At 32.5% G+C, this 16,220-nt stretch overlaps 1 protein-coding gene across 1 annotated transcript; it reads right to left on the reverse strand.

Moving 5' to 3' along the window:
* Positions 1-11,414: 11,414 nt before the first annotated feature.
* On the reverse strand, positions 11,415-12,538 carry LOC116144002 (putative F-box protein At1g65770). Its single transcript, XM_031429449.1, has one exon. The coding sequence runs from the start codon at positions 12,521-12,523 to the stop codon at positions 11,426-11,428; it is 1,098 nt and encodes a 365-aa protein (XP_031285309.1). The 5' UTR covers positions 12,524-12,538; the 3' UTR covers positions 11,415-11,425.
* Between the last annotated feature and the right edge of the window lie 3,682 nt (positions 12,539-16,220).

Consider the following 16,220-nt stretch of genomic DNA (forward strand, 5'->3'; position numbering starts at 1 on the left):
TTCGATTTCTTTTGCAACATTTCGTTTTCAATATCAGGACCACCCTCATCTCATATTACTTCAGGATGTTTAAGAGTTCCTCTTAGCATCTAAAATTGTAATCTAAGAAAATATTGCCTTCAGAAATTCATAAAAGGATCAATGATCTAATTTTCTCTTTTTTGAATGTCTAAAAAAGCGTCTTGTAAAATTTTGAGTTGTCACTATAGTATATTTATAAGTTCTTTTGTCATGGTGATTTATTTATTAGGGTATATTTTGTCAAGTTTTCTTAGATTAATTTCTTTAGAAACACCGGCTAGATGGAAGTAAACAAGGAGAGAGAAGATCGGAATCGAATGCCATTTCTATATTCAATTAAAGGTTATTTTTCTAATGTTTTCGACCAATTCCCTATAATTCTTTGCAGCGTGGGGATGTACTCCAATTTGGTTATTTCTCTTTTTTTGACTTAGACATGGTATTTGCATTCACAAATGACTAATTTGATTTTCACATAGTAAAACCCTAATTACAATAAAATTCAAAAAAATAGAAATATAAAATTTAAGAACTTATTTTATACGTAATATTATCTTTAAACTATATATCAAAATTGATTTTATAACTATATATCGGATTTGAAAATATTGTGTATTTTGTAGAATAATTACAAAGTTTGTTCATCCTCCAAATAATATTTTAACTAGATAGACTATCAAAATTATGAAATTATGACGACTGTATCATAGAGTTGGTACTTATAATTACTTTCCGCCAACCTTTCACCAACTTTGTAATGCGATGAGTAACCTTAATGATCTCCGTCCATTTCCATTTTCTTCCTCTCGATAATTTTATCATTCTTTTAGAAATTAGTATATATATATATATATATATATATATATACACCTCAGCAATAGTTGGGGAAAACAACAAATGACATATAAAATTGAATTACCAACCCCAACTATTGCCAGTGGCGGATCCAGGAATTTCACTCAATGGGGGCAAAAAATAAACAAAAAAATTTATGGGGGCAAAATGTCAAAGTCTTATAGGGGGTAAAATGCAACTAAATATAAATATTTATACAATTTAAAGTTTTTTAAAGTTTGAGTGGGGGCCGTGGTCCCCACTCGTCATTAAGTAAATCCGCCACTGACTATTGCTCAGGTAGGTAGTGATTTTTAATATCCCACCTTCAATTAAACCTCATCTTCAATAGTTTAAAAATAAAAATGTAATCTCATTTTTAATTTTTGCATTAATTACTTCTAAGTTGTTGTGAATTTGTGATGATCTGAAAAGAGAAAAATTTCCTAGAAGATAACTTTTTGGTAGCAATTGTTTTGGGGGCATATAAGATACATAACTCTGGTAATCTATCTTTTAATCCAGCAATTACTACGTTTGGATATCAAGTAATAAAATAATATGGTAATCTTGCAATGCCAATAGTAATTATTATAAGTAAAAACAACTGTAATTCAATTACTGTCTGGGAGAGTGTTATTTTCTTATTATCGGATTAATGTACTATTCATACCAATTTACCTTAATTAATAAACATATTGGACACAAACATTATCATATGTCTACAAAATAACAATTAGCCCAAATGTGTGAAATAACTGTAATTATCAATAGTGATTATTAATTAAGGTAAAATTGGTATGAATAGTACATTAATCCGATGATAAGAAAATAACACTCTCCCAGACAGTAATTGAATTACAGTTGTTTTTACCTATAATAATCACTATTGAATAGTACATTATCAATAGTGATTATCGGTTCCTTGGCCGACCTCCTTCCAACGTCCTTTTTCCACCTCTTTGGCTGCTTGCCCTCAGATTCGGTCTCTGACTCCTCGACCTGAATCTGTCTCCTCTTCTTTCGTTGTGGCATCGTTTTCATCCTCGGGTGAGCAGGCGACGGCTGGGAGGCCTTCGCGGTTTGTGTTGGCGTACCTTCCGTAGGCGGCTGCTAAGAAGCTCCGGGAGGTCGCGCTGGCTGGCCTGAGGTCGCACCCTTGGTCGAGGGGACGGTTTGAGCAGCTTCGGCGGCCTTAGCTTTCTTTGTCTGAGGAAAATTAAGAGGCCTTCGTCGGGGCTGCTCTGACTCCTTTGGTGGCATGGTTACTGCATACAAGAAAACGTTAGTGAAAGCATTCTATTCCGGGACCAGGGAAAGAGTCAGTTAGCAGAGCTTACTCGGTGAAGGCTCTAACGACGCACTTGCGTTGAAGAAACCGTATTTTCGCAAGTTCTTAGTCGTCACAAGTTTCTTTGCGTCGTGCTTGTCCTCGGGTAGAGAACCGAAGTGCAAGATTCTTCTCTTATCGTGGAGTAGCCCTATTTCGGTCGTCTTGTTAACTGACAAAAAGAAAAAATCAGGTCGTTAGAACGAACACACTTCAAATGCAATGAGTTCGCCAAAATAAAGCAAAAATGCAATCGAAGAGGAAGAAGCATACTCGGTTCCTGGAAGCGGCAATGGCCATTGTAATGAAAGAAGAAAAACTTTGTTTCGTAGGCCCCCGCGTGCTGGGATAACTGTGCATCCCGTCGGCAATGGTTGGTCGCCTAGACAAGTAATACGAGTCCTTGTCCTTGCTCTTCTTTAGAAAATACGAGCAGCCAAGCTCCAAGGTGGTCAGCTCGCCCAACTCGTCTTCCTGGCACGCAATGTACATTGCGACAGCAATGACGTACGCGTTTGGGGTCAGCTGCATCGGCGCAATCCCGAAGTGGTCCAAGAGCAACCTGATGAAAAGGTGCAAAGGCATAAGTCCTCCACCCTTGATAATCTCCTCGGAGATCGCGGCCAGGCCGCTTGAAGGGTATCGCGACGAATGCGTCAGGTCGTGGAAAACGTCCACCTCAATACCGTATTGGTTTATTACTCTCTCGAGCTCTTCCTCGGTAAGTACTAAGAAAACCTCAAGAAGGATGCTAGGGGCACCCTGCGGGGATGAGCTGGTTCCCTGCTCGGATCTGGTCGCTGAGGGGTCCATTTTGCCAGTCTGTAAAAGCGACAAGCAGAAGGGTTATTTGGCTTCTGTACGCTATTTCGTACGATAACGTGGGAGGAAATAAACCCCCAAAATCCTAAAGAAAACCCTAATAGCATGGTTCAAGCCGCCATTCATGGCTCGAACCCGGCGCGAACGCCTAGTCTTTGATGGGTTATCAAAAGACTGATGCCACAAACTCGTGGGGATAACGAAACAGTAACAAAAAAGTTCTTACCTCTCGGAGTATGACGACTGTTTCTGCCTCAAACGCCGGAAAAACGCAAGTTTGGAAGACAAAGGTTCTTGGTTTCTGAAAGTCTTTTGTTCTCTGTGAAAAAGGCTCTGGTGACATTGCCTGAGAATGATTTCAGGTTTTTATAACGTGTGAATCGGCGTTTGGATTTCCCGGAATCGAAACGACGTTTGGGCGGCAAAGATTTCTTGCCATTGATCTCAACCACGTGTCATTCATCAGCAAAGGAGGGTGAACGAAACGACTGGATAAAGTCAAACTTTCACCATTCCAGTTAAAAAGCTCAAACGACGGCCATCCCTCTTCCAGAGCATTAATTGAGTTTCAAATCTTCATTTAATGCTCTGATAGGGGGCGTCGTTCCAATGTACAACGCATTCAATGCTCTAGTAAAGTGCGCTGTTCCAGCATGCAATGCATTAAATGCGATTGGTTGGCATTTATCATGCACAAGACACACCTATCAGCGCAGGGATTGTTTCATTAAATGTATTCCTCTCATCAAAACAATGCGTGACGTCAGACGAGTCCAGGTCGCTCACCCTTTGCAAACGATGAATATGTGAGGTCACGTTCATAGAAATGTCACTCCAATCTATTTTCATACAGACTAGAATTTCCAGAAATCATCCCGTTGTGGCATGACCTATAGTTTCTAAGGTTCAATCCTCAAACCTTAAAAACTAGGGGACTTCTGTTATGCCCAAAAAATACGAGGGGTGACGTCAGGTCCACTCAGCCCACAAAGGTCAGACCATTAGGACAACCACCGTCTGTTCCCGTCAGGATAGTGGGTGCGCGTCAGGCTAGCCAGGAGCTGTGGTGCTCCCACGTGTCCAAGGCCTGCTCTAAATCACGCAAATCTCTCTGGAAGGTGGGCAATGTGACATAAAGAATGCTTTGCACAGATAATCCTACCAACTTAAAGATTTAGTGATCATTGCCTCACCACATCTCACTATAAATTGGAAGCTCATCTCTCATTAAGCGGGATTTTTGGCACATTTTACGCTCAATTAACTATCCTCTCTTCCCTGGAATTCTTAGTATTTAATATCTTGTAATATTATTATAAAGTCAGACCGCTAAAAGCTACCTGACCCTTGTCATCAATATAAGTATCAATGGACGTAAGATTTGTTATCTTAGCATCCGAACCACTTTAAAAACTGTCCTTATTGCATTTACTATCCCTTGATCTATTATATTTATGTGTATCTTCTGGACCACCATAATATTTTACACGTATATTTTGTTGGTGCAAAAATCGCGCGTTAATAATATCCAAAAGACTCAAAGTAGTAAAAGTATAATAATCAGCTAAGCAACTTCCTTGAACTTTCGATAAACTTCCCACCTAATTCTTAAATAAATTCATTTCTCTCGGTCTATGATAAAAAGTCGGCAGCCGCTTTACTACAGCTGTTGTGTTTTGTTTGGATCCTCTCCTTGTTCTCCTTTGACAAAGGATAATAATTACTAATTAATTAGAACTTAAAAGTCAAACGAGAAACATAGATGGAGAAAAATACCATTGTGCCCTACATCTAACCGTCTTGATTCCTTTTACAAGTTGAATGACTTGTACAAATACCATTCTGCCCTTTCGTCTAACTTAATGAGCTAAGCTATAATTTTCAAGTAATATTGAAAATTATTACCGGATGTAATGTTATATACCCACATTAACTATTAAATTTTTCCAAAATTGTTTTTTTTCTTCCTTTTTTATCGTTAAACGGTGCCGAGAAAATCAATGTTTGGTAAGACTACATACCCCATCAGTAAAAAATTAAAATGCAACTAGAGCATTACCACCTCAAGTGAACTTCTATCACCTCTGAAATTTTTTTTACTGACCTCTATCTTTAATTAATTGTGATCGGTAGTTATTAAACATAATAACTATTTGACATACATGTATAATTTTGTAATATTACATCAGTAATATCGTTGTGATAACGTAAACTTTCTCATTCTATTAACCTTATATTATTTTCTTTAATCACATAGTCTGATCATAATAAAAAAAAAAAAAAAAAAATAGACTGTCATCCTTGGGCAATTGTCTAAAACTTTCTAAAATTTCAAAGTAACTCATAGTGATTTAAAAACTAGTTTATATTTATTAGGAGAAGTTCATATTTTGAAATTGTCTAATTTTTTTTTTTTTTAATGTTTTAAAATGTCAAAACTTTTCCATTTTATCTCAGAAATTTCGAGTTATTCTTTTTTAAGATAAAGTCTTGTTAAAGATCAAACAAAGGGCAATACTAGTCAGGAACATGAGACAAAACAGAGCTCTGGATAGAGTTGAGCTAGCTGTGTGTGTGTAACAGAGCTACTCGGCAGTCAAAGTTATTTTAGGATTGTTATCTGACTCTTGTATATAAGTGTGTAAGTGAGTCACTATTTATAGAGTGGATGATAAAGAAGTAATATGAATAGAAAATTCCGTATTTCTTGAGCTCTAAAATTCTTTAAGGGTGTGTTTGGTTAAAAAATATTGAATTATTAAGAATGTTATATTAACGAGAATTCTTTAAAGGTGTGTTTGGTTAAAAAATATTAAATTATTAAAAATATTATATTAGATTATCTTAAAAATTACTAAAAATCTTTATAATTCTATAACTCTCAAGGGGTGTGCTTCTCCATTTGGACCATTTCAGTCCGTTAGTTGTTTAAGTGATACGGTGCGCAAAACGCTGCACATGAATATCTGAAAGTGTGTTTCCTTTAGCCTTGAGATCTAGACTTGTGTTTGTTTGCTGAGGTGGCAATTCACACGGATTGTCAGCGTGTACTTGTTCTTGTATAAAAACAAAAGGTGTACTACATTTGTTCCTTCATTACAAAAGCATAATTCTTCTTTCTTGTCAGCTCAAGTTCTGGAAATTGAGGCCGACTGGACTAATTGCATCTAGTGGTGTCTGACCACTTTTTCAACCCTCTCCTGTTGCACTATCATATTTTAAAAAATGGTAAACATGTTTGTTTTAATATTGTTCAACACCCAATCATATTATTTAATTTAAAATATTTAATAATTTTCTTTTTCAATAAAAGTTTCTCAATCAGATCCAATGATATTCATGGCCATTTCGATGACTTTCAACTACCATCCCACGGTGATGATCAGTTGCCAATAATCAGTTAGATAAATGAGAATGTTTTTATTAATTTATAAACTTTTATTATTTTGAGTATTTAGTTAAATTAATAAATGTAGAAGTTAAAAAATAATCTAAATATTTTCAAAAAATATTTTTAAAAAATATATCAAACATATTCTTAAAGTCATATCCTATTTGATTAAACTCTATCATATCGTATTTAGAATAAAATATTATTGAAAAAAGTGTACCAAACAAAGCCAAAGTTATCATAATCATCTTAAATAGAGACACAAAAATTAATATAGCTAGTGGTTAATTAACTACTTTAGTGATGGATGCTAAATGATCTCCACATTTTTTCATTTTGATAGTCATCTGATCATATTAAAGTAAGGATCAACCCATTGTATTACTTAATTAATATGATAAACAAGCAATTGTTTTTTTGGAGAAATTTATAGATAGATGAAATAGTTATTTCGATAAGAAATAGATGAAATAGTAGAAAGTTTACCATCAATCAGGAATCTTTGACTTGATTTTATTTGGCTAACATATGATGTCATCAGTCAGGTTTATGATGCTTCTTGGAATGCTCTCAAAATTGTTTTCTCCGACACAAGATATCTCAGTGAGGATAATTGACCAAGATTTTCAGGTAACTCTCCAACACAGCATCCGGTGAGATTTAGTAGCATTAGAAGCGCAAATTCACTGTGGATGATGGCACTTTACTTTTGGCAAGGCCTGCTACATTAAGCACCTTCAAAGCTTCTATATTTTCTAAGTTGTCAGTCGATCCATCAAAGCTTGTTTTGAACATCTCAAAAGATTGAGATTTTCAAGAGATTTCAAATTACAGATATTACTAGGGAGAATCTCTAGCACAGCACAACTACTCAGATTCAATGTAATTAGGACGCTTGACGATTTGAAATCCCCATCAATAGAGAAATTCCACAATTACTCAGATTCAATGTAGCTAGTTTGCAATCAATGGATTTCAGTTTGTGAGAGGGTAGGGGATAATCAAAGGATAATCTTACAAGAGTCTAACAAACGAGTGGACACGAAATTCGGCTTCTCGCTGTCCAATTCTGAGAGATATGTCCACGTCCATGGGAAGTTGACAAATGTCTTTAATAATGGGCTTAAGAAGTCCAAAGAGGATCTAGAATGGGACTGATTGACTAAATAATGATAAGTGGGTCATTGATGGCCCAATTAGTAGAAAATGATAAACCAAGTTTAGGTTAAGAGAAAGCCGAAACACGTTATCTTTTTCTGTTATATAAGTCAAAGTTTAGTATTTTCCAAATGTTATAAATATACCACCATGATATTGTTTGTTTTGGCACTATGGAGCCATACGATTTTGTTTCTAGGCTCCATACGATTTTGTTTCTGCGCTTCAGGCCCAAAACGCAACATGTTAGGTTAAAGCTTATAACCCCATATATACACATACCCCCTTTCACGTAGAGCAATATGGGAGCTCACAACACACTACCCCCCATCACGATCATGCTAATAACATGTTATAAATAATCCAACATGATATTATCCGTTTTGACACTACAGGGCTTTGTGATTTTGTTTCTGGGCTTTAGGCCCAAAATGTGTCAGGTTGGGTTAAGATCTACAGTCCCATATATACGCGCACCCCCTCTCACACAGAGTGATGTGGGACTTCACAACACCAAAAGAATTATTTGTATTTTTTTGCTATCTTTTAAAAACATTACATTGATGAAAAATTTATATATTCTGTTTACTTTAATTTTTCATGTCTAATTTTACAATAATTTTTATTTCAGGTCATTATTATGATAAATTTAAACTCCACTTTGATTATATTTTGAGTGTTCAAATATTGATTTTTAAGATATAAAAACATTACATAACTATTATGAGTATTATTTTTTAAGATGTTTATAATTTGTGCAAACAAACGACCTGATGGCTGATACTTGTAATATATTAGACATTAAAAATAAAGAAAACATACCACTTAATTTTATGCGATCAAATCTATCTAATAGTCAAATATATTTAGTCGTGGGCAAATAAACAAACATTACAATATGAAGTTTATAAACAAGAATGAAATTCAGTAAAATCATGTACATCTCAATGTTAGAGAATAATTTTTACTGTAATATTAAGTCGTAAACTATTATAATGATATATATGTATATACAGTATATATTTTTTTTTATATTCGAGTGCTCGGGTTAGTTTGTACGTATCTCAACTAATCTCCAGAGTCTATTGAACACCTTACAAACCAAATGTTTTAAATAAATCATAAATATAGTAAATAACATTAAAGTTGTTTGAAACTATGAAGGTAATAAAGAGAATAGATCTCCTTAACCACTAATCAATTCTATAAAGAATATTATAACGATATTTAATAAGTAAAATTTTGTATTCAGTATTCATTTGCCAATTGGCAGAAATAGAAATATCTATGAATCTATTCCATATGATAATTAATTTGTTGATCTAGTGTATCATAAACTAAATTTAGTTTCTTGAATATCCCGTAACATCTTGGGAAAGTTTTTAAAATTTAAGCAAATTCCGAGGAGCGAACCAGTGACTGGTAGTTTGCCAGAGGTTCAATTGACTCTTCAACTTGAAGTAAACCAAGCCACTTTTCGTGATGCCATGGCTGCAGCCTAAAACAGCAAGGAGAAATGAGAGCGTGAAGTTCGTGCAAGCCTTAAAGTTATCAAAATAAATTTAATAGAGCCAGAAGAATTAACATTCTAATTAATTAACTCAATTTGTACAACCTGTATTTTTTTTAATTTAATATTAATCTTCATATCGAATTTAAGTGAGGGTCACTTCGTTTTATTACGTGATGATATAAACAAGCAACTCGTGGAAAATAATTAAGAAAGAAGGACCTCCAATGGTTGAAATATATATATACCTCCAATGGTTGAAATATATATATATATATATATATATATATATATGCAAGATTTTGAAAGATTTTATGCTTTGCCTCTACATTTTTTAAAGGAATTGTCAAAGTCACCGTGCCTTCTCAAAGCCTTCTCATTTTTTTTTCTCCATAATGCTATCAAATAATGCATGGTTTTTAAAAATAAAAAAAAAACTGTCATATCCACGACATAGAAAAATTAATTATAAAAGAAATTTTATTTAAAAAATAAAAATTTAAGCAAGGGAATTACCACTACAAGAAAACCTTTTTGAATCGATGTCATGCTCAACACCAGAGTCTTGTGCTGATGCAAAGTTGCAAACAACAATTCTCCAATGCTATTATGGCGTTCGGTATACATTACACCCAAACGCCACCAGCGTCCGGGTATTGGTATTTGCTTTGACGCAGGCACATTAACTAAAAAGCAATATTCTTTAATAGAATAATAAAAATAAAATATTGTCTAAACAAGTAAACAGTAACATTATGAGAGAGCTTTTGGTTCGGAAAATGTTGTATAACTGAGAATGTAATATTAATGGAAAGATAGATTACCTTAAATATTACTGAGAATGTTTGAGGAAATGTGTTTGGTTAAATTGGAATAAATTAGTAAATATGTTATATTAATATGTTTAGATGGAGAAATAAATTGGTGAGTATGTTATATAAATTACTGAATTGTCCTTCTATTTTATATTATTATATTTAGATTATTCTTTAAACCCCTACATTTAAGAATTTAGCTAAAACATCATTTAATAAAAGTTTAAAAATTAACAAAAGACCTTAGCCACCCAAGCCACTATCGGCCGTTGGTAGTCGTGTCTAGAACAACGCATGACCGGCTAGATCGATGCTCGATCGGCCAAATCCAATTGATGGTTGGTGGTGGTGGCTAGATCTGGCCACGAGTCTTGGGTTCATTAGTATTTTGTAAATTATTTTCAAAATAAGGGCATTATTATCCAAAAAATTTAATAGTTAAAGGTAAAATTATAACAAAATTAGGATTACCAAATAATCTTAAAATACTTAAAAAAATGGTGGTTTTCAGATTACCACTTATATAACCAATGATAATTATAATTGATTTTGAAAGATTAGTGGAATCTTATATTACTTGTCAATCACACATGATAATGTAAATAAAATAAGATGATATTACCTCAATAATTGGGAATAACCCCCAACCAAACAGCTCCAGAAAGTAATAATTCTCTCAAAACATGGCAATTTATCTTAATAACTTGTAAAAAAAAAAAAAGTGCAAGCACCGGTGCCGTCTAGATTAATTCTCCTTCAGAATTTATTTATTTATTTATTTATTTATTTATTTTTTTTTGGGTTAGTAAATATTCATTAGAAATGAAAAAGAATTTACAAAAAGCCATATTAAAAACAGGCACCCTACAATAGGACAAGCCTTAGGTAGGCACAAAAAAATCAAGTAATCACCAAGACTACATAATTACTAAACTAAACAACTAAACACAAAAGCTAAACAAAGCAACAAAAAAAAAACTAAAACATGGAGTGCACACCTCAACCGAGGCCAACCAACAACACTCATTCCTCTTGTTTTGCAGTCTTTATAAACAAAAATTTGGGAGCAAGAGTAGACCAACTAACTCTAAACCAAACACAACCCAATACCAAAAGAAAGGACAGCCACCCGACCTTGAGACATGCCCAGGGGGAGCACAAAACATCCAAAAGGAACAAGGTACACAAAGCCAATAGCCAAGAGCCAAAACCAAAACAAAACACTCCTACCACTTCAGAATTGTTTTCGTTACGTCAGCAAGATAGAGTTCTTTAAAATAAATTATATATGCAAGATATCAGGGATTAAAGATGCTTGGCTAGCTCCATTAAATAATAGAAAAAAATCTCTTTGTTTTGTGACATGATTCCCATACTCTATTGAGCCAGAAGTTAATTAAAAAATGACAATAAAGAAGTAGAGTCATTAGATTTTATGAAATTAAAATAAGTTACAAAAATAAAAATAAAAAATACAATCTAAAATTTAAATTATATCTTGTAGCATGAGTAATTTTCACTCATAATGCCAGTCAATAAACACTTTAATTTCGAAACACATATCTAACAGTATCATTCTCCAAGTCAAAAATCTTAATATTAACAGCCCTGGACAAATCCTTATCGAACAAATAAATGCAATTCCCTTTACATCCATAGAACTCTTCGGCCGGCAGAAAAATTGAACATTCTTCACTCAGAAACAATGCTCGATCTTTCAATCCATCATTCACCTTAATCCACTCACGCTTCTCTTCATCAAGCTTATAAACATCCAAACGAGCGGCAGAACGCTCGCTGTCACAGTCTACGGAAAAACCAAATTTATTATACTTCTCCAACCAATACTTGTCGATCAAAAATAAATCCTCGTGCCACTTCACGAAACACATTAACCCTCGATTCGATTTGGTAATCGGAGCTGCAACTTCAGTAATGTTCAAAGACTTAGGATCAACCGTTATAGTACGACCATTTGAGCCCGAAATGTAGAATTTCTTGTTGTGATAAATAATATCTTCGAAATAAAAATCATCGCCACCGATTTTATCGATGGTCGCCCACGTATTGTTTCGACTTCTCCACACGTCCACTCTTCCTCCATTGATTAACGCCATGACTGCGAGTTCACTATCGCGCGATACAATAACTTTTCTGAAGCAAGGAGGCGACCTTTTTTTGGATTCCATTTCGAGCTGGTAAACTTGAGTTAACTCCTTCACTTGATAGTCAAGCAAGTTCAAGCATTTCGGTAACAATTGGGGAAAGTTTCGGAAGCAAATCCTGAAGAGCTGATCCGGAACTCTGACTTTTCCGGAGATTGATTCCTGGACTTTGATCAGCCACGTTTCGGGGGTTTCTTGCGTGGCGGAGACTCTTTCCAGGGATTCGACTGCGTAAATCGTGCTCTCGGAAATCACCAGGAGTCCTCTACAGCCAGTTTGTGTTGTTACGCCGTTCGGAAACAAAATTTTGTGATTTGAAAGCGGGGGGAGAGGTTTTGTTGGAGAAGGAAGTGAGGATCGAAATGAGTTACAGACTGCGCGGAAACGGAGGATGTCATGGCTGGCGTGAAGGCGGTTTCCGATGGAGCCAAGGAGGTCTTGGGGAAGGTTGGACCAATCGACACTAGTTTTGTCCATGGCTAAACTTTTGCGAAATCGTGCGGGATTGTGGGAAGCTTTGAGCTTGCAGGATCATTTAAATAGAGACACAATCAAGAGACAAAATAATTAATATAATAAAATAGTACTGCATGTCTCACATGAGAAATAATGAAATATATGTTATTAAATTAGAGGAGTATTTATTATGTAGGGAACAAGTATTGTTACAATGATAGTGGGGTTATTTTATTTAAGATTCGGACAGCTATAGATTAGCAGAATTAATTGCTTATTATTGTCGATTTTTTCTAAAGTACGAAATTTTACAAGTTTTTTAATAATTTGAGGTAGGACAAAATTTGATTTTCAATAAAAATTGGTTTACAATTTAATTTTACAAACTTTCTTTAATAACCCCGACCAATGGTGAATCCAATGAATGAAAAGTAGGGACCACAATCCTCACTCAATTTTTAAAAAATTCTAGATTTTATATTTATTTAAATTTTTTCCCTAAAAAATTTTGAGATTTTGGGAACGAAACGAACCCCAATGTAAGTTTGGATTTTGTTTTTGTAAAACCACGTTTTTAATCCTAATATATATATGTATGTATGTCATATTTGTTGTGATTTTTATTTTTATACAAATGCATCTGTTAGTTTTTAAAAGTTTTATTAGGAGTAAAAATAAAAGGAATTAGAGAGGAAGAAGAAAGGAAGAAGAAGCAAAGGAAAAGGAAAAAAAAGAAGAGAGGGAAGAATGGGTTTGGCTAGTTTTATCCATATGATTTTTCTGAACTAGGCTGAGACTTATGTTATTAACATGCGTTCTTGTGATGAATTTGCTGAGCTACAAGGAATTGGTGATTTGAGTAAAAATTTTGTTTAGTTTAAAAAAGACATTTTGTATCCATTGATGTATAAGCTTGTGAAAGTTATGTTGATTTTACCAGTTGCGACTGCAACCGTTGAAAGGGTTTTTTTTACAATGAATCTTGTGAAAAGTTGGTTACGCAATCAAATGAGAGATCAATAGATAAATGATTGCTTGGTCACCCATATTGAGAAAGATGTATTTGATACAATTGACGATGAGATGATTATCCAACGTTTTTAAAATACGAAAAAAAGTCGAGGACAATTGTAGAAAAAATGTTTTATTTTTACAAAAATTGTGCTTTTTGAAGATATTTATTTATATTTTTGTAACTTTTTATTGAAGCTCAACGTAATTAAAAAAAAAGTACGATTATGATTGGTTTTAATTTTTTTTTTTTTTTATCTTTTGCCTCTATAGAGTGAAATTCCTGGATCTGCCACTGACCCCAACGTGATAACTCGTAATTGGTCACATACCAATAGCGAGCTATCATGTCATAGTTGTAAGAAAACGTTTGTTAGATTGAGTTGTAAGTGTAGTATTGCCCTTTATTTTTAGTGTTAATTGACAGTATATTAACCATTTGTCAATATTAATATACCCTCCAAAAAATTTATCTTACTTGGTGTAATTAATAAAATGATGATTTCGTGAATAATATTGCAATTTCATTTAAGATATAAGTTTTGGAATATATTTGGGGATGTATAGTATTATTCATCATTTATTATTATCTATCTATATTTAAATACAAAATTTTACAAGTTTTTTATGCTAGAAGTTTGGTCAAATTTTTAATTTAGTATTAATTGGTGATAATAAACAGTAAGTTAATCATTTATTACTCAATTTATACTAAACTAATTTTATTTTTCAAGTCTTTGATTTGAAAAGTTTTACCAAAATTTGTTTTAGTATTAATTGACAATAAATAAACAATGAGTTAACCATTATTATTATCGTTTATATTAAAATTATTCTTTAGTAATAATACAAATGTGATACGGCAAAAAAAAAAAAAAAAGGAAGCATATCCAATGATGAGAGATATGCAAAGAATTTTAGGGATTAATTATATGCTTTTTCTCAATAAACTATATTATAAATCATCTTAATTTTGCCACATGGTCTCTTGAACCAACAATTAGTTAAAGGAAATAATTGGGAAGTAATAACTTTGTTCTATTCGTGTTCTTAAAATAAGTTGAAAAAACCCAAATGGTTAAATTTTTTTTTTTTTTTTTTTTAATCTAACAATTGCTTCTTAAGATTATATGTATCTATTTTTTTTTTTTTAAATATTGGAAAAACAGTTCAATTAAATGAATTTATTAAAGAATTTAACTTTTTTTTTTTTTCTCTAAAACAAATAATTGCGTTTGAATAATAAATCAAACAACAAGCCTAAGTTTGGGCCAAAATATAATAGAATTGGAGTCCAATACACCTAGACTTCATGGATCCAGTGGCTTTTCTCAACAATGTTATTTTTCACACCTATATATATGAATTAATTAATTTTAATTTTAAATTCGCAAGCAAAATATAATTAATCATTCTAAACGAGATTGAGATTATGATTTATTATTCATGTTATATTTCTATGTTTTTGGAATCTTCATGTTATATATATAGGTTTTATGCCAACAAACTCCCTGCAAGTATAAAAACTGACAATTTACCCCTTTCATCATACAAATTAATTTATAGGAATTGATGTGAACAGTCTCAACAGTGTCATTGGACATATTATTAATAACGCCCGTTGATCATGGACAACTGGTTGACGACTTTTCAGGCAGTTTTTAGTTTTTTTTTTTTGAAAATTTTATTTACAGTATTTATTTATTTTTATTAATTTAATTTCGGCTAATTTGTCTTCTCATTTGACTTTAGGTTCACATTGTCGGTTAGCAGATCAAAACTTCGACAAGCTTTACTCAAGCAAATAAGAATTATTAGGTTAATAAAGATTGTCTGGACATGGCGATGGAAAGTGTTTATTGAAAATCAAGGGGTTTACAAAAGTTTCCTTCTCGAGGTGTGGGGAAAGTCAAAAGGCACCCAAATATTTTGGAAAGTAACAAATGTACCCAGTAATTGATTACCCTACCATATAAAGATTATGATATCATTTATCTAATTACATATTTTTTTTTATTTTTTATTTCTTCAATTTTTATTTTAATTATATAAAAATTGAAGAAATAAAAATCGGAAAGAATCTGAATTTGATTCAAAAACTTTATTATCATTATCTTATTATAACTTACCTCTCCATTTATATATTTATATAATATATATATATATTATATAATATATAATAATTATATATATATATATATAATATTATATATTATATATTCATTTTATAGTATGTAATTTAATTGAATTTAGTTTTATTTTATTTTTTAGTTTATTGTATAAAATTAAATAAAAATTTACTATCCATGTGTTTATTTTAATTATAATTTATTATACAAATTTTGTTAGTAAATAATTCTATTTATATAAAATAAAATCTGAATATATAAAAACTTAAAAGAAAATTAGACAAAGGGTATTATAGTATTTATATAGTAAAGTAACCAATTTTTGAGTGCATTTGTTAGTTTCTAAAACTCTTGGATGTGTTTGTTATTTTTCTCAAACATTGAGGAGAAAATTGTCATAAACCCCTACTGAACTTTTGAAGGAGAAAGAATTCTGGCAACTTCTCAATTATTAAACTATAGATGGATTTTCGAACATGTAAAACTTTACTTTAGTGAGCACAATTTATTACATGTTGAGATTCTCATTTCTGTATTTTGTCTCTAGATAACACTCAATATAAGTGAAGGTTGTTTAT

Source organism: Pistacia vera, unplaced genomic scaffold, assembly GCF_008641045.1.
Source record: "Pistacia vera cultivar Batoury unplaced genomic scaffold, PisVer_v2 Contig436, whole genome shotgun sequence".
In the NCBI taxonomy this organism is placed as follows: Eukaryota; Viridiplantae; Streptophyta; class Magnoliopsida; order Sapindales; family Anacardiaceae; genus Pistacia; species Pistacia vera.

Coding starts and splice junctions, on each gene's coding strand:
- LOC116144002 (XM_031429449.1), bottom strand. CDS start 12,523: ATGGACAAAACTAGTGTCGATTGGTCCAACCTTCCCCAAGACCTCCTT.